The sequence below is a fragment of the Anopheles funestus genome, chromosome 3RL, assembly GCF_943734845.2.
Source record: "Anopheles funestus chromosome 3RL, idAnoFuneDA-416_04, whole genome shotgun sequence".
NCBI lineage: Eukaryota > Metazoa > Arthropoda > Insecta > Diptera > Culicidae > Anopheles > Anopheles funestus.
The window spans coordinates 26,547,283-26,569,829 of NC_064599.1; the positions used below are offsets into that span (position 1 = coordinate 26,547,283).

General features: G+C 42.2%; 8 protein-coding genes across 9 annotated transcripts in view; 5 read left to right on the forward strand and 3 right to left on the reverse strand.

Annotated features, from left to right (window-relative positions):
• Positions 1-7,511: 7,511 nt before the first annotated feature.
• On the forward strand, positions 7,512-8,859 carry LOC125770475 (vacuolar protein-sorting-associated protein 36). Its single transcript, XM_049440163.1, has 2 exons — positions 7,512-7,697; positions 7,765-8,859. Exons 1-2 carry the CDS (start codon positions 7,602-7,604, stop codon positions 8,857-8,859), a joined length of 1,191 nt encoding a protein of 396 aa, XP_049296120.1. The 5' UTR covers positions 7,512-7,601.
• Positions 8,860-8,881: 22 nt separating this feature from the next.
• Positions 8,882-10,313, reverse strand: LOC125770471 (F-box/WD repeat-containing protein 4). Its single transcript, XM_049440157.1, has 2 exons — positions 9,382-10,313; positions 8,882-9,299 (listed from the first exon to the last, which is right to left on the reverse strand). The coding sequence occupies exons 1-2, from the start codon at positions 10,197-10,199 to the stop codon at positions 8,882-8,884; spliced, it is 1,236 nt and encodes a 411-aa protein (XP_049296114.1). The 5' UTR covers positions 10,200-10,313.
• An 81-nt stretch (positions 10,314-10,394) lies between these two features.
• Positions 10,395-11,022, forward strand: LOC125770534 (vacuolar ATPase assembly integral membrane protein VMA21 homolog). Its single transcript, XM_049440242.1, has 2 exons — positions 10,395-10,646; positions 10,738-11,022. Exons 1-2 carry the CDS (start codon positions 10,605-10,607, stop codon positions 11,020-11,022), a joined length of 327 nt encoding a protein of 108 aa, XP_049296199.1. The 5' UTR covers positions 10,395-10,604.
• Positions 11,023-11,131: 109 nt separating this feature from the next.
• Positions 11,132-12,314, forward strand: LOC125770481 (uncharacterized). Its single transcript, XM_049440169.1, has 2 exons — positions 11,132-11,863; positions 11,936-12,314. The coding sequence occupies exons 1-2, from the start codon at positions 11,132-11,134 to the stop codon at positions 12,245-12,247; spliced, it is 1,044 nt and encodes a 347-aa protein (XP_049296126.1). The 3' UTR covers positions 12,248-12,314.
• A 158-nt stretch (positions 12,315-12,472) lies between these two features.
• LOC125770462 (proteasomal ubiquitin receptor ADRM1 homolog) lies at positions 12,473-14,433 on the reverse strand. Its single transcript, XM_049440141.1, has 3 exons — positions 14,278-14,433; positions 13,590-14,141; positions 12,473-13,501 (listed from the first exon to the last, which is right to left on the reverse strand). Exons 2-3 carry the CDS (start codon positions 14,135-14,137, stop codon positions 12,667-12,669), a joined length of 1,383 nt encoding a protein of 460 aa, XP_049296098.1. The 5' UTR covers positions 14,138-14,141; positions 14,278-14,433; the 3' UTR covers positions 12,473-12,666.
• Positions 14,434-14,603: 170 nt separating this feature from the next.
• On the reverse strand, positions 14,604-16,151 carry LOC125770490 (uncharacterized). The gene is made up of 3 exons (XM_049440181.1): positions 15,810-16,151; positions 14,985-15,739; positions 14,604-14,911 (listed from the first exon to the last, which is right to left on the reverse strand). Exons 1-3 carry the CDS (start codon positions 15,910-15,912, stop codon positions 14,873-14,875), a joined length of 897 nt encoding a protein of 298 aa, XP_049296138.1. The 5' UTR covers positions 15,913-16,151; the 3' UTR covers positions 14,604-14,872.
• LOC125770423 (uncharacterized) overlaps positions 14,833-22,547 on the forward strand; it is a 49,753-nt gene continuing 42,038 nt past the window's right edge. Inside the window, exon 1 of the mRNA XM_049439989.1 lies at positions 14,833-14,931. The gene's annotated coding sequence lies outside the window, so the exon portion shown is untranslated. The remainder of the gene's footprint in view (positions 14,932-22,547) is intronic.
• On the forward strand, positions 16,235-22,525 carry LOC125770491 (E3 ubiquitin-protein ligase TRAIP-like). 2 transcript variants are annotated; one of them, XM_049440183.1, is made up of 2 exons: positions 16,235-16,840; positions 21,279-22,525. In XM_049440183.1, the coding sequence occupies exons 1-2, from the start codon at positions 16,728-16,730 to the stop codon at positions 22,042-22,044; spliced, it is 879 nt and encodes a 292-aa protein (XP_049296140.1). In that variant the 5' UTR covers positions 16,235-16,727; the 3' UTR covers positions 22,045-22,525. The 2 variants fall into 2 exon arrangements, with proteins under 2 accessions (XP_049296140.1, XP_049296139.1); XM_049440182.1 differs by lacking the exon at positions 16,235-16,840 and adding an exon at positions 20,989-21,220.

The window sequence follows — 22,547 nt, forward strand, 5'->3', positions numbered from 1 at the left end:
TGTGTATTTACTCAGCTGCTGGAGTTGGAGTTGGTGGGGCTTTGAAAGGAAAGCAAAGACGAGACCGACGCTGGTTGGAAACAATATAAAGAAAAAAGACAGCGAAAGGCTTACGAGCGAAAGAACGCGTTTTTCCAGTTCCTCACGACGGTAAACACTTTCGTTGTAAGGCCGGCCTGCCCCACCCCAATGCCAGGGACATAACAGTCAACAACACCCTGGTTTTTTTTTTCACCACCCCAAGATATTGTGCCACAAGGCGTGTGCGTGTGTGTGTTTGTGTCCCTGTACTTGCCTTGATCACTCCCAGGTCGACATATATTGGCTACCCTTTTACCCTTACCCGATCCATTCTCAAACGCTTCCCACTCGCCACCAGAGTGATCAACCATTCTTCGCCATTTCTTTTTCGTGCTTACCGGTTTTTATTGGACTGCACTGGAAAAACTGCATTTTGGAACTGGAACTTCGGTCGGGAACGAACGGAAGCGCTCGTGTGATCGCTGATAGTGATCGATGCCGGTACACCTTTTTTGGTGGGGAAGATGTGTTTGGAAATGCAAAAAGGGCCCACTACTACTACTACTACTGCTACTACTGATCGCCTTTCCCTTTCGTTTTGAAACGCCGGGACAAACCCGGGCGGGGCGGTGCAATGGGAAGGCGGCTAGCGGAAGTGTGTGAAAAGAAAAACGAAAATGAAAACAAAAACAAAAACAACGCTGGGAAAGAGAAAACCGAAGGAAATTCGAGCTGGAAATTCGAATCGGCTGCGTTGGGAAATGAAGGAAGAAAGTAAGGGGACAAGGGCTATATTTTGTGTGCTTTCCGTACTTATCCGCTAGAGGGTTTTAGTAGTGGATTGAATCAATTCCATTAGATGGTATGATGAGGCGCGTTGTTATTTACTTCGTGAACATAAAATGAGGTTCTTTATGGGATTTTCCATACCTCTTTGGTCGTTTGGCGTGTGCAGCGAGACACTTTTATTAACATTGTTCAAGATTCTTTATTTACTCAGATTTGTATCAATTCTTCAAATAAACGATCCATATGATTGAGGGTTAGAGTACGCTTTTCCTTGTACATTTATCAAGGCGATCGTTCTAGTGGAATGGTAAATGCTAAGGTTGTAAATAGTTCCATTAGAATTTTATTCGGTCATGATCAACGTACAGTTCCAATAGTCTCATTTTAATCCTGCATAATGCGTTTACTACGTCACATTCACTAAGCACACTACATTGCCACTTCCTGTAGCAGCTGTAGCGGGCTCTGCATGAATTGTCGTGTACATGCAGCCTGGCGGTGCATCATCGCGAGAGTTTACCGTTTTGCTAATCACGCTTACGTAAATGTCATTATGGGCTGCGGCACATGGTTTCCATCGGCAGCACAGAAGGTGTTTGTCGACTGGGAAGCACTTAACATGGTTAACCAACTTCCTTACTGTAACGGGGAGGCGCGCGCGATGATTAGTGGATCCATCCGTCGCTTACCCGATCACTTTGAATCGTAGCACCTACTGTCACATACACTGATGGTGCTCTGTTGTTTTTTTTTTTCTTCAACTAGTAGTTACCGAGCTTATGTAGATGATCGTCACAACAAAAACCGTGCACAGCTAGTCACGTTCGATGTGGTGATGAGTTGGTAAACTGTAGGGATTTGATTTGCTGAATCTCACGACGACGTTGTTTAATAATAGTGCAATAAAATGTTGCATTTTTTTCACAAAAGAAGTCTTGAAAGATTGCGAATAATTTTTTTACCTGCATTTTCTTGAAGTTTGAGGTTTCAGGATGTTTTTAATCAATAATCCGATCGATAGTGAAGTTCTGAACTCAAAACGTGTTATCGTCCAACCAAATCGGTTCAGCAAATCGGTATCCAGAAATTCTCGAAAACCTTGGAACTTAACATTCTTCTTCTTAACTTAACTTAACTTAACTTAACATATTCTTCAGATACCCAGCTTGACACAGTTAAGTCTTACTTTAAAAGAGCTCTTTTCTTCAAATTGATCTCATGTTGGTTTATAGGCAAAATTCTTTCTTCAAATTGATCTCCTGTTCGTTTATGGGCAAAATTCTTTCTTCAAATTGAACTCTTGTTGGTTTATAGGCAAAATTCGTTCATCAAATTTATCTCCTGTTCGTTTATAGGCAAAATTCTTTCTTCAAATTGATCTACTGTTGATTTATAGGCAAAATTCTTTCTTCAAATTGATCTACTGTTGGTTTATGGGCAAAATTCTTTCTTCAAATTGAACTCTTGTCGGTTTATAGGCAAAATGCAGACAAAACTTTGAGTTGCAAATCGCTTTTCCTATTTTAAATGCCCACCATTTGGCCAAAAATCACTGTCTTTCGGGCTTCTGAGATCTTTCCATTAATGCTTATCGCAATTTCCCGAGCTTGAATTGGCCACAAAGAAGATCGCGTTCGAATTCAAACAAGCTGAATTCCGGATGACAGTTGATCTCGTCATTCCCATCCCTCCCAAATAGCTAAAGCTTGATAGAGCGACCTATTGGAGCTGGGTACCGTTTGCTGAGCAGAAGACCCCCCTTCGGAGGGGTCGCGATTGGGTCTGTTACGGGCAAGCTTTTCACTGAATCTTCCCACCAAACCGACGGACCTCTGGTACGATCCGAAAAAGGGCACAATGCCATTCGGTGCTGTGGTGACGGTGAAAGCAAAAGTGGCGTCCGCTTGGCAGTCTACCCATTTGGGTTCCCCCGAGTACAATAATGACGAAAATGATAATTACCGCACCGCGTCCTTGCCCAAGACGCGGGCGGTGCATCATCACTGCAATCAAGTGGGTCGCATTTCGCTGTGGCTGGCGAGTTCCAGGTCTAGCTATCGGCTATCTGCACCGTACGAAACAACGGTGAACATATGGTGATGCTTTCTTCGGTCGTCAAGCACCCAGTGTCCAAAGAAAAGAAATCACCGCCGTTGGGTTTTAAATCTACCGAACCACATTGGACACATTTCATGTGCGCTACCGATATCGCTTCCATCCACTAGTACGCGCACTCGCGCAATACCAGATCGGGGCAGGCATTAGTGTTGCATGAGTTGGCTTACGAACAGTTGCCTGTCTGCAGCCGGTAGTTAAATTGAATTAGCCATTCCTGCCGCCACCGGAGGGAGGCAATTAAATGGTTCAACTTTCGCAGCTGCTCTTCAATTCTGGAGATTCGTTGCGATTGCAATCGAACGGCGGTGAACAAGAAAAAAAAAGAGCCCCGATCGCACGTTAGTCACACTGTGGATAGACCAATTTTCTGCCATGGTGGTGCTTGATTTTGGAAATCACACGATAAGATAGCATCGTGTGTCATCTTCAATTTCCCTCAAAACGTGTGGATGGCTGTTGGAGATGCAATTGAACGTCGTCGAGTGAAAGACACCATTTAGGCAATCTAAAACTGTCTTTTATTTCATGCTTTTCCATCTTTCCATCTGGCTATAGATCAGCCGTGCTTACATGCACCGGTAACTTCTCCGGGTGCTCCACAGTTCGGCATAGCTCGAACGGAAAAATGGTCTTACGCCCCGGATAGATCGCTTCGGCAAAAGCATAATGATCCGCATCCAAATAAAAATTGGAAACACACCACCGAGGAACCGAAAAAATATTACCTCACGGATGAATGTACACGGTGTAGCAACACGTGTTGAAATTATGGCCCACCAGTGTGTGGCACAACGACGGCGGAACCGGGCAGGAACCTACCACGGAACTGAACGCTGCACCGGAACACGATAGCGTGAAGTGTGGTAATTATTTTTGCCCACTCAACGATCGTACGACGTGTATCATCAGCAGGATGCATTTAGTAGGGAAAATTGGAAAGGGTGAACAATATAAAAATTTCCTTTTCAGGATTCAGGTTGAAAGGATGTGGAGGGTTAGTTTTAGCTGGAAATTAAAGCTTTTAGTACGATTCTTCAACTTTTTTTTTGTTAGGAATGGTGTACGGATTTGACTCATAAGTTGGAATGCAATCAGTTGAGTGTCCAAGATTTTTTCACCCATTCACGTGCACTTTTGCAGCTGACATTTATGGCCGCTCATTGCAAACAGCCGTGCGTAGTGCGATGAATTTAATTTAAGCAAAAGGTAGCACAGACCAAGAAAAGCGTTTGTCCTCGTACCGAACAAACACGTGGTGCGTCCCATAATGGTGTGCATATTTTATGTTTCAATCGAACACATCAGCATGATATGATCTGGTTGAACGATCGCCACAGAAGACAACGATCGAAGCAACGAGTGCGCGAGAGAGGACTGACCGAAAACCGTAAGCATAAAACTATTAATGGCACGCTTTATCATATGCAGAGTATTGGAAAGTTTCGTGCCGAAGCCGTAACTAATGGAGGTTGGAAAATTGAATATAGATTGTGCCCAGCGGTGATGATGAGTCCGGCATAAAGGCAATTATTTTGTTTTCAGGCTTATTGAAATCACTTTGGTTTTTGTTTTTTGTTTTCGATTTGTGAGCAAAATTCATACTCATGCAAACGGAAAGGATTTGTAATTAATAATTCTATTACACTCAAACAGGCGGTCCACTGTTTTCATTGTGTGTAAAGTTGCGTTGTTTTGGCCGATTGTTTAAAAAGGAACCATTAATCATTTTCTTCGCCAACACGTATAACTGATAATACGATTTACACAATGGGACACATGCATTGATCGTGCTCATTCGTACCTGCGAGGACGGAAAGGACGTGAGTAGGCAGTTACTAATAGGCGGTTGTGGGGAGAAAGAAGGTAAAGGGTGTATTATTCGTGTGCACAGGAAGGGTATCTAGACGGGTTGGTATGGTCACAATTACGCCATTACGCAAAACATAATCAACTAACGCCGATGGTGATGACATCTGGTGGAGTGATTATCGACTGACACGCGGCATTGTGAAGCCTTATTCCTGGATGGCAGCTTGCCGACCATGACAAACGCTCGGCATAATCAAATCAAACTTACCTCACCTAACTTAAGAGAGAGCTTTTCTTCAATTGTTTACTATTAAGAATTAGAGAAAGTTATGGAAATGACGATAAGCAGTTCTAATTATCAATTCTTGATCGCTATCATGAGAAGTGCGCGACTCAAATGAGACCGAAAGCGACGAACTCTGTCTAAAACAAAATGTGCAAAAGGATAAAAACGTACTTCTGCTTATTGCTTGTTGCTCTGCAATTCCTTCCCTATAAGAAGCAACTTTGGTAAAACAGTTTGCGCATGATCGACGAAAGTGTGTTCACCGTGAAGATCAACAAATTGCAGACACTATTCGGGGCGAAAGTTTAACCTTTTTTGCTCAGTTTCATCGTTCACCGTCTAGTCAGCTAGTGGTTGGCATTTCTTTCATGGGCCATGTTTTGTTTTTCTTTCTTCATTTCCCTAAATCATTCAATCACTCCAGGCATTGGTAAATTGGAAATTGGAAAAAAAAATGCAACACTCATAGAAGCGAAATCGAAAAGTGCTCGTTAGCTTGCTTTTATCGAACCGAATGCTAAACCCCAGGAACGGCAGGAAGATTGTTAAATCTCTCGGGTTAGATAAATGTTTTTTGTTCAATTTCGCCGCAAGTAGCCGAGAGGATGCAACTGATCGTGGATTTGCACTGATGGTTTCGGTTGTGTCCGGGCACTGATCAGTTTCGTGTCGTGTCTTTGAATTTGAAAATAATCTTCCCCGTAGGGAGATGCAGCTTGAGTGTACGACTGTAGTGAAATAGAAGAAAAAAGATTCTCCCGGCGAGAGTTGTAGATGGGAGCGGGGATAAAGATTGTGTTCCAGCCACAAACAATGATGTTTGCCGTTGGGCAGTGACGCTGACAACGGTGTATTATGTAAGTTAAGTTGTACAGCATCTAGTTAACTCATCGCAACTCATCCCATTGCGTTCGGAGGGTGCTTTACACTTCTCTCGCGAACTTTAAGACAACCCGATGAGAATGGGGTTTCTTTAGTGTTGGTCTTTAGTGCTGTTGGTGTTTAGTTGTGAGCCATATTTTTGCGAATGAAAGCACGGAAAACATTTCTTCAATGTTAGATTTGGGTTTTCGTATTAACTGAATGTTCATTTGAAAGAAAAACTTCCTATTTCTAATAGTTTCCACTGCGTATTTGTCTAGTCGTGTAACTTGATCGTTGGATTAATTTTCTGATTACATAATGATCGATCTTTCACTCGCTACTACTTATTCATTCACAGATGTACAAACTCAACAGCAACGAGTTTCTTTACAATCCAAATCGATGGAATGCTGCTATGCTACATTAACAAGGGGAAAAAACGAATAAAGAAACTATTCAAGTGCATCGAGAAAAGTGTCATTTTTTCTCAAATACTCCATTCGGTTTTTTGGACGTCAGATTGAGTGATTACCGAATATCTTTAAAATGCATTGAGACATTTATGTACGGTACAATGCGTTTCCTTTTTTAGTTTCCAATCATGCCAACCGGTGTAATGGTTTTCCATCTGTTTAAAATGTATTTCCCCCCTTTCGTGCGATTGGCGGCCATAAATGTGATGGATTGAAACTCGATCGGAAGACTGGCGAGCGATCGATTACTTCACGCTACGCTTTAAGCAAAGTTTAGTGCGGGTGTTGTGTGTGTGTTTTTATTATATTGCACAAATCGTATTGCTCCGCAGTTTGTTTTGATCGTTTCTTCTACGCCTATCACGATCGATGGAAATCAAGCGATCGTGAAGAAAAAAACTGGCGGCTAGCTGCGTGTTGCGGAAAAAGGAAATGCAAATTGCGGTTATATGTTTCGGTTTAAAATTTTATAATAAACATATAGACCGATAAAAAGTGAGCTGGCGCAATATTACTTACAATATGCTAAGCTTGTCTTTTCTTGGACGTTTGTAGTGCACCCTATGTTACTAAAAAGTAGCTTTTCCAGGAATGTTAAATGAAAAACATCATTTGGCGGGAAATAAGTTACCCCGCGAGAGCATGTTTTCAGGTCGCCACCACACCAATCACCGTTCTCTTTCTTTTATGAAATAATTCAATGAAATATTTCAAGGAAAAACATAACTTGATATTTCAGCAACCGTTTTTATTTCTTATAGCAACATGACATTTTAACTTTAACAGTTTATAGAACATAACATTTTAACTTTAAATATCAAACTCAAATTTACATTAACAAGCAAGGTCTTTCATGCTTGCAAAACTGAACCCATCGCTGTAACAGCAGAGAATTTGTTGGCGGAAATTTGTGAAAAACCGCATACAAACCATATGCTCTTAACGTAATTGCGACTATAATTGCAAAATGATGCAACGCAGATCGAAACCATGCTAAAATACTAAAATAAAAACAGTTTTATTTCCATTAGACCGATTTTCAAAATGTTGTTTTGAAATGGTAGTTTCATAACCAACTGTCAAAAAAGTTCCCATCGTATGCTGTCATTTTGCACTGCATGCATCAACCTTTTTATTCTATATCTAAACAGATCTTGCGATATCCCATATAAACAATCGCAAAAGCAAAACCGTTCGTCGCGCATAAAAAGACTTATCGGTTTTCGTTTCTGCCTGGAACAATGAACCGATTTGAATATTGCCAGGCACGTCTGTTCGAAAGCGAATCCTTTGTGGCAAAAGATCGTAGCATTAAGCTTTACGATGGCGACGAAAAGGTAAGTATTGATAAATTGCAAAAACCAATCAGCATAAGGGTGTTATGCGGAGCTTTATTACTTCTAGACAAACTACGAAGACGGCGAAATCGTGTTGACTAGCCACCGGTTGCTGTGGGGTCGTAACGGGGAAATTGCACGCGGAGGCAATTGTTTGGATTTGAAACTGAAGTACGTGTTGTCCGTAGACGAGGAAGAAGCCAGCTCAATGTTGTTCAGTCGAAAGAAACGGATCATTTTGCGGCTGAGCGAACCAGCACCGGACAAGCGACCCGGACCGATGGATCACAGCTGCTCATCCTTTGTGAAACTATCTGGCCGCAATGGAGTTGATCAGGCATTTGTTCAGGCACTACATTCTACACTAGCCGCCCGCATTTGGGCTGTGGCGGATAATGCGGCCGCCCTTCCATCAGACCAGTCAGCTGCTGCTGGACCCAGCACAGATGCAGGAAAACAACGCCAGCTGCGCATTGGAATAGTAGGCATTGAGCGTAATTTGGTCGAGAAACAAAAGCAAACAGATGCCAACATTAACCTCGCGTTCAAAGATCTTGGCAAGCTGATGGGTATGGCCAAGGATATGGTGGCCATCACGAATGCCGTTAGTGCAAAAATACGCGAACGCCAGGGTGAGATATCGGAGGACGAGACGGTACGTTTCAAATCGTATTTATTGAGCCTTGGTATTGATGATCCTGTGACGCGGGACGGAACGCGCAGCAATTCGGAATATTTCCTCAAGCTTTCGCGGCAGCTCTGCGAGATGCTACTCGATCCGATCACCGAAGCAGGCGGTATGATGTCGCTGGCCGATGTTTACTGTCGCGTGAATCGGGCCCGTGGTCTGGAGTTGCTTTCGCCGGAAGATCTGCTAGAAGCGTGCCGACTGCTGATGGGACCGATTAAACTACGCGAGTTCCCAAGTGGCGCGATGGTGTTGCAGCTAGAGTCGCACGACGATGCGCTGGTTTCGGAACGCACCGTAGAGTTAGTCGAGCAGAATGTTTCCCTAAGCCCGGATGAATTGGCGCGCCTTGAGTGTATATCGCTGCTGTTAGCTCGTGAACGGTTGCTGACAGCCGAAGGTTTTGGCCAGCTGTGCCGCGACGAATCAATCGAAGGTTTACGCTTCTATCCGAACAAATTCGTACAATGTTGAGGGTGATCAAGAGCAGGATCATCTAAATCGATGCATAGTCTTTGGTGACAGCCCAATCAGCGTCGAAGTTAAGTATTCGCAAATTATGATCAGTAACGAGGAACATTTGGCTACAGTCGGTCGCTATACTGTAGACCGGAGAGTATTGCTGCTTTTTCGAGGGAAAATACATCTGAACACACCGGTTTGGCACGCGGATATCATACAAGTTCGCACGGTGGTGATACTTCATGCCGCAGTGTACGGCGTACGTACCATTGTAACAGAGACAGTACACCGAAGCGTTGTACGGATCTGTCCAGCAGGCCTCATCGCTTCCGGTGCGCGTATCGACTAGACGCATGGTGGTATCAAAATTACCCGAAAGAATACAGTGTTCGTCCATCCACAACACATCGTAAACTGCCATCGAAGGTGAATTTAATTGTATAATTGTACAGCTGCAACGATAAATCACAGGAGCCATTGAGTTAAACATTGGACAGTGTCAGTGTTTTGTTTTCTGCTTGTCCCTGTACCTACCTGTACAAATCGATTAATTGGAGTGCTTGCTTTCTGGCACAATGAAACTTCCCTACCGCCAGTTGGGCGTTATTTAGCTTTATTGTCTCATAAGCTTGCGGATAAACAAAAGTAGGTTTTAACAGTTCGCTATCGTCCGCGGTTAGATCATGCAGTTCTTCTGGTGAATAGGTTAAGATATACGTTGATTCATTCTTCGTCGTAACCGCATACACATCCGTGTTAAAGTCAACCGCTTTAATAATATCGTTTGTAATCGCTTGCATGTACTGTTTACCTACATCATGATCGTAGATCATGATGTTCCCATCCATACGGCCAAGGAAAAACCGATCACCGTTTTTTACTAGACTCGTAAAATCGGAATCCCGTGCCATCCCAATCGCCCACTCGCTCTTCTGATCAACCATTTGCCGGTTTTTCGTCCTACGGTGTGCCTGTAATCGGCCACGATGGGTCATGTATACCCACTCCCTGTCGATGGCCAACTGCGAGATGTACATTACGTTGTGGTAAAAGTAAGTCCGTTCCTCATACCGCCCATAGCGCCAGTTTTCGTCGAGCTTCACACGTTTCCGGCGCGTAAAGGAGTACAGACTTAAGGCGGCTCCTTGCGCTGAACCGGTTACTAGCGCGTGCATACATTTTTTCGGAAAAACGAACCGTTGGATAATGTGTTGGAACTTTTTGCAAACTAACACGCACCGATCTAGGTCCGCTACGGTCAGGAATAGAAACACATGCTCCAGGGAGTATTCGTCCAGATCACAAAGCTTTTTGCTGCCGATGGTTACATTTGTATCGCTTTCACTAGGCATTTCAAAGGATGGTGGAATCAAATTTAGATGCAATACTTAGGACTGCATTGCAATGTTTATGTTTTTCTTTGTACACTTTTTTTTCTTCTAACTTCCGTCCGGCTGTCATCACACACATTGGGCCATTGCACACGTGCAAGAATAGGTTGTTGATGAAATATGCTGTGAAAACGGGCTGCTGCGTTGCGCAATAAATTGTACAAATGGTGAAAATTGAAACTGCCCAATGATAGTGTGCACCAGTCCTACTGTCTTTTGGTCACGAGTGTCTATTTGTCAATAGCTGCTAAGATTTATTTTTGTCCGGTGTGTTTTTCTTCTCGGAAATTACTACCAATACTGGCGTGTTTAGTGTGAATAAACCCAACCCGAGAAACGCACTGGTGGTTCGCGCATTACATAGTGATGTCTAAGTCCAAGCTGAATAGAAGCACCATCTCGAAAGCGGTAAGAAGCAAGGAAAACTGAAATTCTTCCAAACATGGCGTTAAGTTGAACTGTTTTGCTTTTGTACTTGTTTCTTCTTGTCCGCGCACAGGAGCAACGTGCCGAGTATCGTACCTTCAAGACCGTGTTCTCATACTGCATTTTAATCATCGTTCTACCCGTGCTTACATTTTTCACATCAAAACACTGGCTTTTCGATGGGCTGCTGCAGCTCTCCAGTGTGACCAGTAATATCTACTCGGCGGTAAGCGCAGTAGTCGCACTGCACGTAGCTCTGTTTCTGTTTATATACAAAGCCTACTTTGCGGTTAGCAACGATTCTCCCGATATCGGCAGCAGGGATCGTGGGGACAAGATTGCCCAAAAGGAAGACTAGACTGTTTTGAAGCGAGTGCGCCAGAAGACTGTAAACATTCCAGTTCTGTGAGTGCGGCCGCACTTACGCCTTATTCTTCAGTATCCTACGAGAAATAAGGGCAGCAAACATGAACAAGATAAGTTTAGAAATCGGACAAACCATTTTACTTGAGCTAGAGGAAGAATGTTTGCTGGGTAAGGTAATGCACGTTGCATCCGATCGGTCGTTTATTCGATTGGCTGATGTACGTGATATGACCACAGATAAAAACTACGGCGTTCAAACTTACTACAACTCGGAAGTGCGAAATATACAGGTTGCCTCTACCGATGATGATACACCGAAGCCGACCACAAAACCATCGGAAAATGTTATCAAATCGAAGCTACTGACACTCGACAGCCTGAACAATGCACTGGAACAGATAAACAACTACGTATTCATTCATCAAACGGATGCAAAGTATCACGATTCGATCCGATACCTCAAGAAACAACGTCACCTCGGTATAGCAATGGAATGCATCGAAAATGGGCGACATTCGAACGGATCGTCCTTGCTAACGATTGCTACCTATGATTCAATCTACATTTTCGACATCAAATGGATGAAGATAACGGACGATATGCGCGATCTACTTAGCAGTGATCGGTACCGGCGCGTTCTTCACAATAGCCGGCTGGTGAGCGATGTTCTGCAGCACAAGTTCGGCATACCGTTGGGAAAATGTTTCGACGTTATGGTAGCTCATATAGCCACCAGTAAAACGGTGGGACATACAGTAGAAGACACACCAGTTTCCCTACAAACGTGTGTACGAAACTATTTAAATCTACCGGACAAATTCTTCGATGGCAATGTATGTATTAACCAAAAAAAAAACTCGATGTAACGAAGCACATGGTGACGTGTAATGTTTACATGTTTACAGGTGACCTTTAATTTGCGACCGTTAAGCGATATGGCGAAGAAGGAAGCGGCCAAAAATGCAGTATTTTTACTACCGCTTCTGGATCTATTCGTACACGAAATCATGCTGGAACCGTTCTACAGTAGCTGCATCAGCTACTCGCATAGTTTGTCCCGTAATTCGGATTTCATCAACAGTTTGGTTGACTTGCGGAACAAAGGTCCCGAAGCGATTGAAGCGATACAACCAGCAAAGCTTGGCATTGATGTGGAATTATTAAATGTGCCGGAACATGAGCTAACGAGTGACCCAAGCAAGCCTCTTTGTGATTGAAGACAAGTGAAATGGAAAAAAACCCCGATGAATAAAGCTGGCGCCACACATAATCTAGCACAACAAATGGTTTGATGCTTGTCTTTGCGGAACGAAGGAAACGAACACGACTTGTTGTGATGGAAATCCCGTGCTGGGTCGCTTTCCGGCAGGGTTAGGTCAGAGGTAACAGGAAGCGCTGCTAAATGAGTAATATTATTTGCAAGCTGACAATGTTCTTCCGAGTTCATCTGCAAAATAGAATGTATTTGGATAACCCTTTATTCATGATTACAGTAAGGAATAGCCGAGGCAGAAAGGTTAAAACATGAAAAAGACAAAAAGAGGCACATACTCATACTAAAGCCTCTTACAATTCAGTTATGTGGTGCTTGATGAAGCCCTGATTGTATTGGACAGTTCGAACACAGTGCTGTATTCTATCCGGCCATTTCATCATCCTGATCTTTCTTTTGCGCTTTACCATGGCCGTTCTCCTCCTTGGTAACCTCCGATGGTTTCGGCTGTTCCGTACTGCCGGTCGTAGTAGCTGCAGCAGCGGCCGTACCACCACCACCACCCGTCGACTGCTTGCTCGTCGCACCTGCCGTATCGGCAAGGGATTTCTCGCTGTTTTCTAGCGCTTTTACAAACTGCTCCAAGTCTCCCGCGTTAGCTGCCGCGACAGCTTCGGCGTTGAGTTGAAACTGTGACACGACCGGACCGAGTTGGCCCGACTGCAGCGCGTTCGAGAACATGGACAGGGCTTGCTGGAATTGGGGGGAAGAGATGGTTTCTTTCAGCTGCTCCTTCTTGTTCTCATCACCTTCCAGCTGAGGTAGGTGTGCGACCAGCGCATCCACTTTCTCTTGGTCCGATATAATCGACGCCAGTGTTTGCGAATTGACGGCGGAAGCTAAATCGATGTTTTGCCTTGATCCGGACCCATCAACGCCGGTCGCACTGATGCCGGACAGATAGTTTTGCAGGTCGGACAGCAAAATTCTGGAACCACCTTCAGCAGCAGCATTGCTGGTGTTGCCACCAGTTCGCACGACTGGTGTACTCATCGGAGATCCGGCAGAGCTTCCTGAGCCACTGGTGGGTTTCGTAGTACCGCTTGTTTTCTTCGGTGCTCGAGGTGTAGATGGTGCATTCGATGCTGCTGTTGGTGTGGTAGTGCTGCTCCCATTACCATTATTGCTGCTTGATAGGGTCCGATTGGATGGAGTCGCTGCACTGGTGCGGCTGCTTGAATTGCCAGAGTTTGAACGGCTTAAAAAAGCAGATGCAAAAACAAAATCAAAACAATAAACGTAAGAAACTTCTTCGTTGATGACACAACCTGATGAAGTTTACTTACGTCATGGACCCTAGCAGGCTGCTCAATCCACCCATCTGCCCAACACCACCGAACAGCTGCATGATTTGCTGTTGCGACATGTTGTTTAACATGTATTGCAAGTCACCGTTATCATTGCCACTGCTTCTACCACCGGAACCGATGCTATTGCCAGACGGTGGGTTATTGATCACTTCGTTGATTCGGCGGCACCACTCATCATCGCGATCTGTTTTCGGTTCTTGCATCCAGAAAAACAGCCGTCGGTTGGATGACTTGAACTTCAACACATACACGCGACCATTCTTTACGTAATCGAGCTTCTTGAACTCGCAATCGTCTGGGAACAGAATCAGATCGTCCTCGAGCGTCCCGGAGGTGCGATCCTTCCAGCAGAAGTGTATTAAGCCGTCCTCTGCCTGGTACACGAACACCAGCCCTTTTCGGTTGTCCGCATGTACCATCTTGTTTACCATGTTCATACGGCCTGCGCGAAATTCGACCAGGTGGCGATTCCCACCGGAACTTCCACCCAGCGCACTGCTGCTACCGAATATGGGTCCACTCATGATGCTAAAGTTTGAAGCAAAAAAAAAGCATATTGAAAAACTAGGTCGATGCTACACAGATGATTTCCTTGCTGGCTGGCTGAACTTTATCATCCAAAAAGGGCATTGGAATCATCAACAGCAGGCACTATTTCACTAACCTTGATTGATGTGTCCTTCAATGTAGAAGTTTTTTATTGCAAAGAATAGAGCACTTGGCCAGTTCTAGACGAATGGAATTTTACAATTACAATCTTTATCTTGGATGCTGGCGCAATTTGATCAAAGAAACCTTTCGTTGCTTTTTCTGTGGCGTGACAGAGCGATTTTGAGAATCATTTGACAGCTGATGAAACGCTAGAGAAACGCTCGAACCTTGAACGCTTCAGCACAGGTTGAATTATTCAAACATATACAGAAATTACGCAGAAAAGTGAAATATGAAGGTAATACAAAGTTTTTAATTACAAAAGAAAACAGATAAAAATAAATAAAATTTAAAAATGTTTGAGATTTCTTTATTGTAGGTTCTGTACTCTTGAGAGGAAATTACAGCGCAATATTTTCTTGCAATATTGTTGACAAGAAAAAATGAAGGAAAAATATAGAACGTTCAAAATATCCGGCAGAATCGAAAGGACAATTGTTAACATTGTTAACATTCACAAACGACAAAACTATACAGAACTTGCTAGAATCAGCAAAAAGAAATAAACATTCGTGAACGCCAGTGAACACTGTTTGTACCTTTTAGATTCAGTTGAATTTTTCAATACAGAATTTGGTGTGTTCGATCTGAAACGAAATCAATATTGGTAAGCATAACAAACCATATACCAAGTAAACAAATTATACAGCATATTAGTACCTGGTCATTAGTTTGGCCATACCACGGAACTAGTTTTAGCAAATCCATATTCTGTTTGAGACGTTCGCTTTCCTTGCGTAGTTGCTTTTTTCGTTGCAATTTTTCGCACAGAGTGCTCTTGAAGAAGTAATAATTTTGTTGGACCTCGGAAACATCCTGCCTGATGGCCACAGTCCGGTTTTGTGAATCAAATAGCTTTTCCCGCACGTGCGTAGCCCGTGCAACATCGTTTTCAAACAGTTGTCTCGAACTGTTCATACGCTTGGTCGTTTCCTCGAGTTTTTCTCCAATACGATTAACTTCCGCCTTCAGTTCATAATACTGCTCCAGGCTTACGTCTTCCATTTGGCTGTTCAACTGCAAGTTTTGCATTTGATAGCGCTTGAATCGCCTCACCCCTAGCAACAGTTTCTTCCGCTCATAGGATAGGTTTGTTCGTGCACTATCCATGAGCTGGACGAGCTTCGCAACAGTCATTGCCGCACTATCGGGTTCGAAAAACGACAAGCCTATTTGTGTAATTTTATCATCATTGACTTTGATCTTTGTGGCACGCAAGTCGATGATTTTGGTTATGAGTGATTTTATATGTGCTTGGAATTCTCCAACCCGTGCTTGACGATTTTGCGTATCTTCCTTCTGTTCCGGAGTGTGCTCAGCCGATACGACAGATTCAATTGCCAGGAATGAGTTTTGTTGTTTTTGTTCAGCTAATTCACTTTTGTTTAGATGTTCGTGAAGTGAAATGGTATCGGCTGGAATCGAAACACGTTTGTAAAACTTAATAAAATGGTAATCTTATGGATTACTTCCGTTTTTCCGTACTTGAAAGATGAGCAGAAATGGATCTACTGGATTTTCGTAGTAAATTTATTTCAAATGCATTCTGCAAATCGTTCTGGATAGTTTTCTCCTTAACTATCGGCATAATGTCCAATATTATCACTCGGATAGACAGTACGGATGCTCTCTATATCGATGCCAACTTTGTATGAAGTAAGCCTGACTTATTTTATTAAAAAAATCAAAGAATACTTGATAAATTTGTTCGATTTATTAGTTAAATTACAATACCTGTACATAAATGGAATATTTTTTTTAATGTAACGCGAGTCTTCCTTACCGGACTAGTTATATTAATGGATGTTTTCACTGTTTCACAAAATTGGTAACTCCTTCTCCTGGACAGGCATCAGCTGGTGCAATTGCTTCAAAATAATATTCTGGGGGTAAATTACCGTTGATTTTGTAAGATTTCTTAATTTTATGAACCTGCACAATAATACTTTCACTTGGGAGACACATGCTCAACGCCATACAATCTGTAATCGTTGACCCATCCTACTATGAAATATTTTGCATCGTTCTACCGTAAAGCATCGTTTTGGATAATTTCCCATATCCATTCACATTTCGATAGGTCAATGTAGGCTTAGATTATCTTAGATTATATTAGATATCCCCTCGCCACGGTCAGCGCAAAAAATAGTAATTTTTTGTAAAAAATGATTTTCCTGGAAGATTAGATAAAGATTATATTTGATTATAGATAACTATTAGGTCTAGGAAATTTTGTAGGGCCATTATCTGTACAGTGGAAATAGACACATAAGGTGGAGACGCTAAAGGTACACAGCTTTTTGCGAAAGTCAATCCTACCAGTTGGTGGTACGGTACGGATGGTATACGAACTGTTACGTCTAGGTTACTTATTTTTCATAGTGCAGTTTTTTTTCCAACGGTATGAATATAGAGTGTTGCGTTTGTACTGAAGCATTTTTACCATCATCCGTAGTAAACACTACGCCATGTGGCCACATGTTTCATCAGCATTGCCTGTTGAGATGGCTAGCACAGTAAGTTACTTTTACTCTCCTAGAGATGCATCACTTTCTCATCGGCCATTTTTTACAGATCCAAAACATGTCCTCAGTGCCGCAAACAATGCACTCCAGCTCAACTCATTAAAATGTATTTCAATGTAGCGGCCAATTCTGGCACAGCCGGAGGCAATGGACGAACTAACGAACGGGCGGACCATAGTTCATTGGAGAAAAAATTGGATAACCTCACATTAAAATTCCGTGATCAGGAAGCGCTGTTGAAAACGCTGAAAAGCGATGCAGCCGAACATAAATATGAACAGCAAAAGATGAGTAAAACTATACAGAACTTGGAAAAGGAGCTACGGACTAAGAATGAGAACGCTTTAGCACTGAATCGGTTTAGAACAGAACGTGATTATGACGCAGTACGTGGATTGTGTTTGGTAATTGTAGATAGAAGCTGCGTTTGTCAATCGACTTTCGGAATCATGCCATCGATATCTTCACCTGGATCGTTTGTTCACCCACTGACAAGGATGCTGCATGCAAGAGAAAACTTTTATAATTTCTTTGATGACTAATACTAAAAGGAATACTGCTGGTCTACATGGTCAATAAAGTATGCCATTGAATTTAGACTCATCCTGTCTCTTAATCTAAAATCCACTTACTCGTCAACATGTTTTGCGTACTGAACAAGAAAAGTTAGGTTAGAACACTTGTGCACGTCCGCTTCATTACTGAAGCTCTGCTAAAGATAAGTCTGTTCTAAGAAAGCATTTTCGTGAATTTGTGGTATTTGTGTAGAAGATTAAATAACTGTGACGCACATATAGTCGTAAATTTCGTTATCAATTCTATTTTTTTTATACAACTTCAATTTTGACTTCCGGGCCGGTTTGCAAACAAAAATTATCTTGCAGGCCAAGACAAGTCGGAAGGAAATAAAATTCAACAGTGGTTTGAATTTCAAGAAGATTCATGAGCGTGTTAGTTAACTGTAAAAGAGTGCATACACAACATATACAAATTATTTTTCAATTTTCAAAGCTAAACCTCACCCAAGCTCACCCAAGATAATAATGGATGTTCTCGTTCGTTCTTCGCGGGCCGGATTCAAAGACGAACCGCATGTTTTACATCAATGATCATATCGACTGATTTTTTTTTATTTCCGTTAGGGCAGCCAGGCCACTTGAATGATTAATGCATATAGTATAGCTCTTATTAAATTCAAAAGAAACAATAATTGAATGGTTAATGAATATAGAAGCAATAGAATAGCAATATTATAAATAGCAATAATTCAATGAATAATGAATATAACAGCAATATAAAGTGGTTATTGCTCAGTGTGTTTTATTTGCCCAAAAGCATCTTAACGATCGCTTTATTCTACACTCATCTCCGAAATAATAAGTAATATAATTGAAATTAGTGTTTTTATAGGAAAAAAATATGGAAAAAATAATGGTAACACGAAAGATGAATGGGGAACATTTTTAAAAACAATATGACATCACCGGTGATAAGTACCACACGTTTCATGTTTTTCTGATTTCTATGAAAAAGATTTGGATTGATAAACTCGAGATAATCAGCGATAAATTTTCTGTGAACACATTTGAAAAGAAAATCACAAAAAAAATATTTAAAAATAAATTAAAATTTAAAATAAAAATAAACTAAAAATGCATTCTAAAAGAGGATTAAATTTGCTACAGATGCAAAAAAAATCAGCAGGATATCTTTTTTCTGGAAAAAGTTATTGAAGTTTGAAAATGAAAAACATACCCGGGTCGTAGACATTACGGTTAAACATAAATTCACCAGCGGGGTGGCCCGCGCCGTTTTCACACGACAGGACCAGGCATCAAATCCCATTCGGACCGTCCCCCCGTAGCATATGGATTGATTATCCTGCTACGTGGTAAAATAAGTCTTGATACAGCCGGGCCGTTCTAACCGAGCAAAAAAAAATACTTTGTAAGGGGGTTTTTGCATAGTGAAAAGTGATTTATTAATCGAGGAACCAAGTTCCATACCCTGTGTTTGGCACCTAAAGGGTTGATTTGAATTAGTTCAGGAATTACACACACTTTAGGAGTTCAGGAATTACACACATTTAAGAATTCAGGAATTACACATACTTTTAGGATTTCAGGAATTATACATAAAGCTAGGACGTAGTATTAGTAATATGACTGTCAGAAGATGACGATAAAATAAAGGCTAAAGTCTGAAACACAACCCACCCCACTCACGGTCACTCATCTGCGTGTCAATTTTTCGTACAGGGTGGTTCGGAGACTATGCAATGTGGCCTGAATTTGATTTTTTTTTACAATTACCATTAAATTGTAAGGAGGTTTTCGCATAGTGAAAAGTGATTTATTCATCGAGGAACCAAGTTCCATACGCTGTTTGTGAAACCATAAAATTTTCCTCATTTTTGGCCCGTATTTGCCCCATAGCTCCGCCGGTATCCAAGATATCGCCAAACTTTCTTCTGGCCATGGCTAGATGGCACTTGTGGCTACATTTCGGCCATGCACCACTAATCGCTACCATGTCTGTGGCCGGAGCTATTCGCGAAAGCTCCAACGGATCGCCAATCTTTGACCTGTGGTCGATAGATGGCACCAATTGCTACATTTTCTTCTTCGACGGCCATGCCCTCAGGTGTCTGTGTCTCGAAACATAATTAAAAAACTCGCAACCGATTTCGAACCACCCTGCACGAAAAAAAGTCACTCAAATGAGTGCCCGTGAGTGGGGGGGGGGTCGTGTTTCAGACTTTAGCCGTCTCGAAACATAATTAAAAAAACACGCAACCGATTTCGAACCACCCTGCACGAAAAAAAGGGCTAAAGTCTGAAACACGACCCCCCCCACTCACGGGCACTCATCTGCGTGTCAATTTTTCGTACAGGGTGGTTCGGAGACTATGCAATCTGACCTGAATTTGATTTTTTTTACAATTACTTTAAAATTGTAAGGAGGTTTTCGCATAGTGAAAAGTGATTTATTCATCGAGGAACCAAGTTCCATACGCTGTTTGTGAAACCGTAAAATTTTCCTCATTTTTGGCCCAACTTTGCCCCATAACTCCGCCGGTATCCAAGATATCGCCACACTTTCTTCTGGCCATGGCTAGATGGCACTTGTGGCTAGATTTCGTCCATGCACCACTAATCGCTACCATGTCTGTGGCCGGAGCTATTCGCGAAAGCTCCAACGGATCGCCAATCTTTGACCTGTGGTCGATAGATGACACCAATTGCTACATTTTCTTCTTCGACGGCCATGCCCTCAGGTGTCTGTGTCTCGAAACATAATTAAAAAACACGCAACCGATTTCGAACCACCCTGCACGAAAGAAAGTCACTCAAATGAGTGCCCGTGAGTGGGGGGGGTCGTGTTTCAGACTTTAGCCAAAATAAAAAAGGATTAGTAGCAATCTAAAGGTCTGTCATGGAGTCAGCTTAGCACATAAGTAAATCGTGTAACGCACCCTTTATTATAGTAAGTTACCGAAGTAGTGAGTGCCTGCGCGAGGCACTCAGTTAGGAGGCTAAAGTCTGAAACACGACCCCCCCCACTCACGGGCACTCATTTGAGTGACTTTTTTTCGTGCAGGGTGGTTCGAAATCGGTTGCGTGTTTTTTAATTATGTTTCGAGACACAGACACCTGAGGGCATGGCCGTCGAAGAAGAAAATGTAGCAATTGGTGCCATCTATCGACCACAGGTCAAAGATTGGCGATCCGTTGGAGCTTTTGCGAATAGCTCCGGCCACAGACATGGTAGCGATTAGTGGTGCATGGACGAAATCTAGCCACAAGTGCCATCTAGCCATGGCCAGAAGAAAGTTTGGCGATATCTTGGATACCGGCGGAGCTATGGGGCAAATTGGGGCCAAAAATGAGGAAAATTTAACGGTTTCACAAACAGCGTATGGAACTTGGTTCCTCGATTAATAAATCACTTTTCACTATGCGAAAACCTCCTTACAATTTAATAGTAATTGTAAAAAAAATCAAATTCAGGCCACATTGCATAGTCTCCGAACCACCCTGTACGAAAAATTGACACGCAGATGAGTGACCGTGAGTGGGGGGGTCGTGTTTCAGACTTTAGCCGGTTGGAAGTGCAAAGCTATCCACCGCATTTGACAGCGTCTGTGCATTCTTCGACTTTTATCTAAACAATTTGATGCATTTCCATTCCATGAGTGATACCTGCCTTGTCGAGTGTAATTGTTACGTTTTGTTTTTTAGAAAATATATCCATCGATATGAAATACGAGTGTGCCATTTGTACTGAAGCATTTTTACCATCATCCGAAGTAGACACTACGCCATGTGGCCACATGTTTCATCGCCATTGCCTGTCGAGATGGCTAGAACAGTAAGTTACTTTTACTCTCCTAGAGATGCATCACTTTCTCATCGGCCATTTTTTGCAGATCCAAAACATGTCCACAGTGCCGCAAACAATGCACTCCAGCACAACTCATCAAAATGTATTTCAATGTAGCGTCCAATAGTTCATTGGAGAAACAATTGGAAAACCTCACATTGAAATTCCGTGCTCAGGAAGCGCTGTTGAAAACGTTGAAAAACGATGCAACCGCACATAAATGCGAACAGCAAAAGATGAGTAAAACTATACAGGACTTGGAAAAGGAGCTACGGACTAAGAATGATGCAAAAGATTTGTTGTTGAAAAATAAGGATTACTCTATCTCGAACATTCGCCATCAGCAACAGTTGTTGAAAAAAATGAAAAATGATGCAGCCATACATAAAATCACACAGAAAACAGAGGCTAAACGTATTAAAATGTTGGAAGAAGAGTTACACAAAAGGAAAATAATCAGTAATCTGATGCTGCAGGAAGGAGATTGTTTTACCTCAAAAATTCGCGTTCAGGAACAACTGTTGAACACATTAAAAAACGAGGCAGCCGTACATACAAACAAACAGCAACAGATGATTGCAGCTATACAGAACGTGGAACAACAGCTACGTACTACGGAAATTCGGAATAATTCGCTTCTGCGGGAACAGTATTGTTTTACCTCGAAAATTCGCGTTCAGCAACAACTGTTGGAAAAATTGAAAAGTGAACATCGAGGGCTGTTCTCTGCAAATGCTTTAATGATGCCATTACTGTTCAGTGGTGTAATTCTTGCAATTCGTTTTTATACTTATTGTGCGTCTAAGAAATAAAGCATACGATTGGAATTAGACGTGCCACTGGTATTTGTTTAATCCTTTATATTTGTTATTCAACATCGAATCATCCGGGCTGTTCGCACGGTTCGCTATTTTCTATTTTTATTCGTGATTTCTAACACTATGCAGTGTACGACAAGAGATTGCGAACACTTATTAACTATCTCAAGCATATTCTCTTCTTTTACATTAAACAATAATCGTTTTCCATTGCGACATAATGAAGGATGCACAAATAAGCATTACCTTTCTCATTTAAGGTGAACCAGATCGTGCTAATTTCGCAGACTGGTGACAGTGTTCAGTCGTACAACCATGAATGAAATTTTGTTAACTTAATCTTTGGAAAAAGGCTCTTTTCAACAACATTAAATGGTGTAAAATATTTGAAACGAGTACGAAAATAAATAAGTGTCGTGTACTGTGGCCTTAATCACTTCAACGGTTGAATAAGGACTTCTTTTTACCTCGGTCTTTTCGAACCATCAATTAGAATA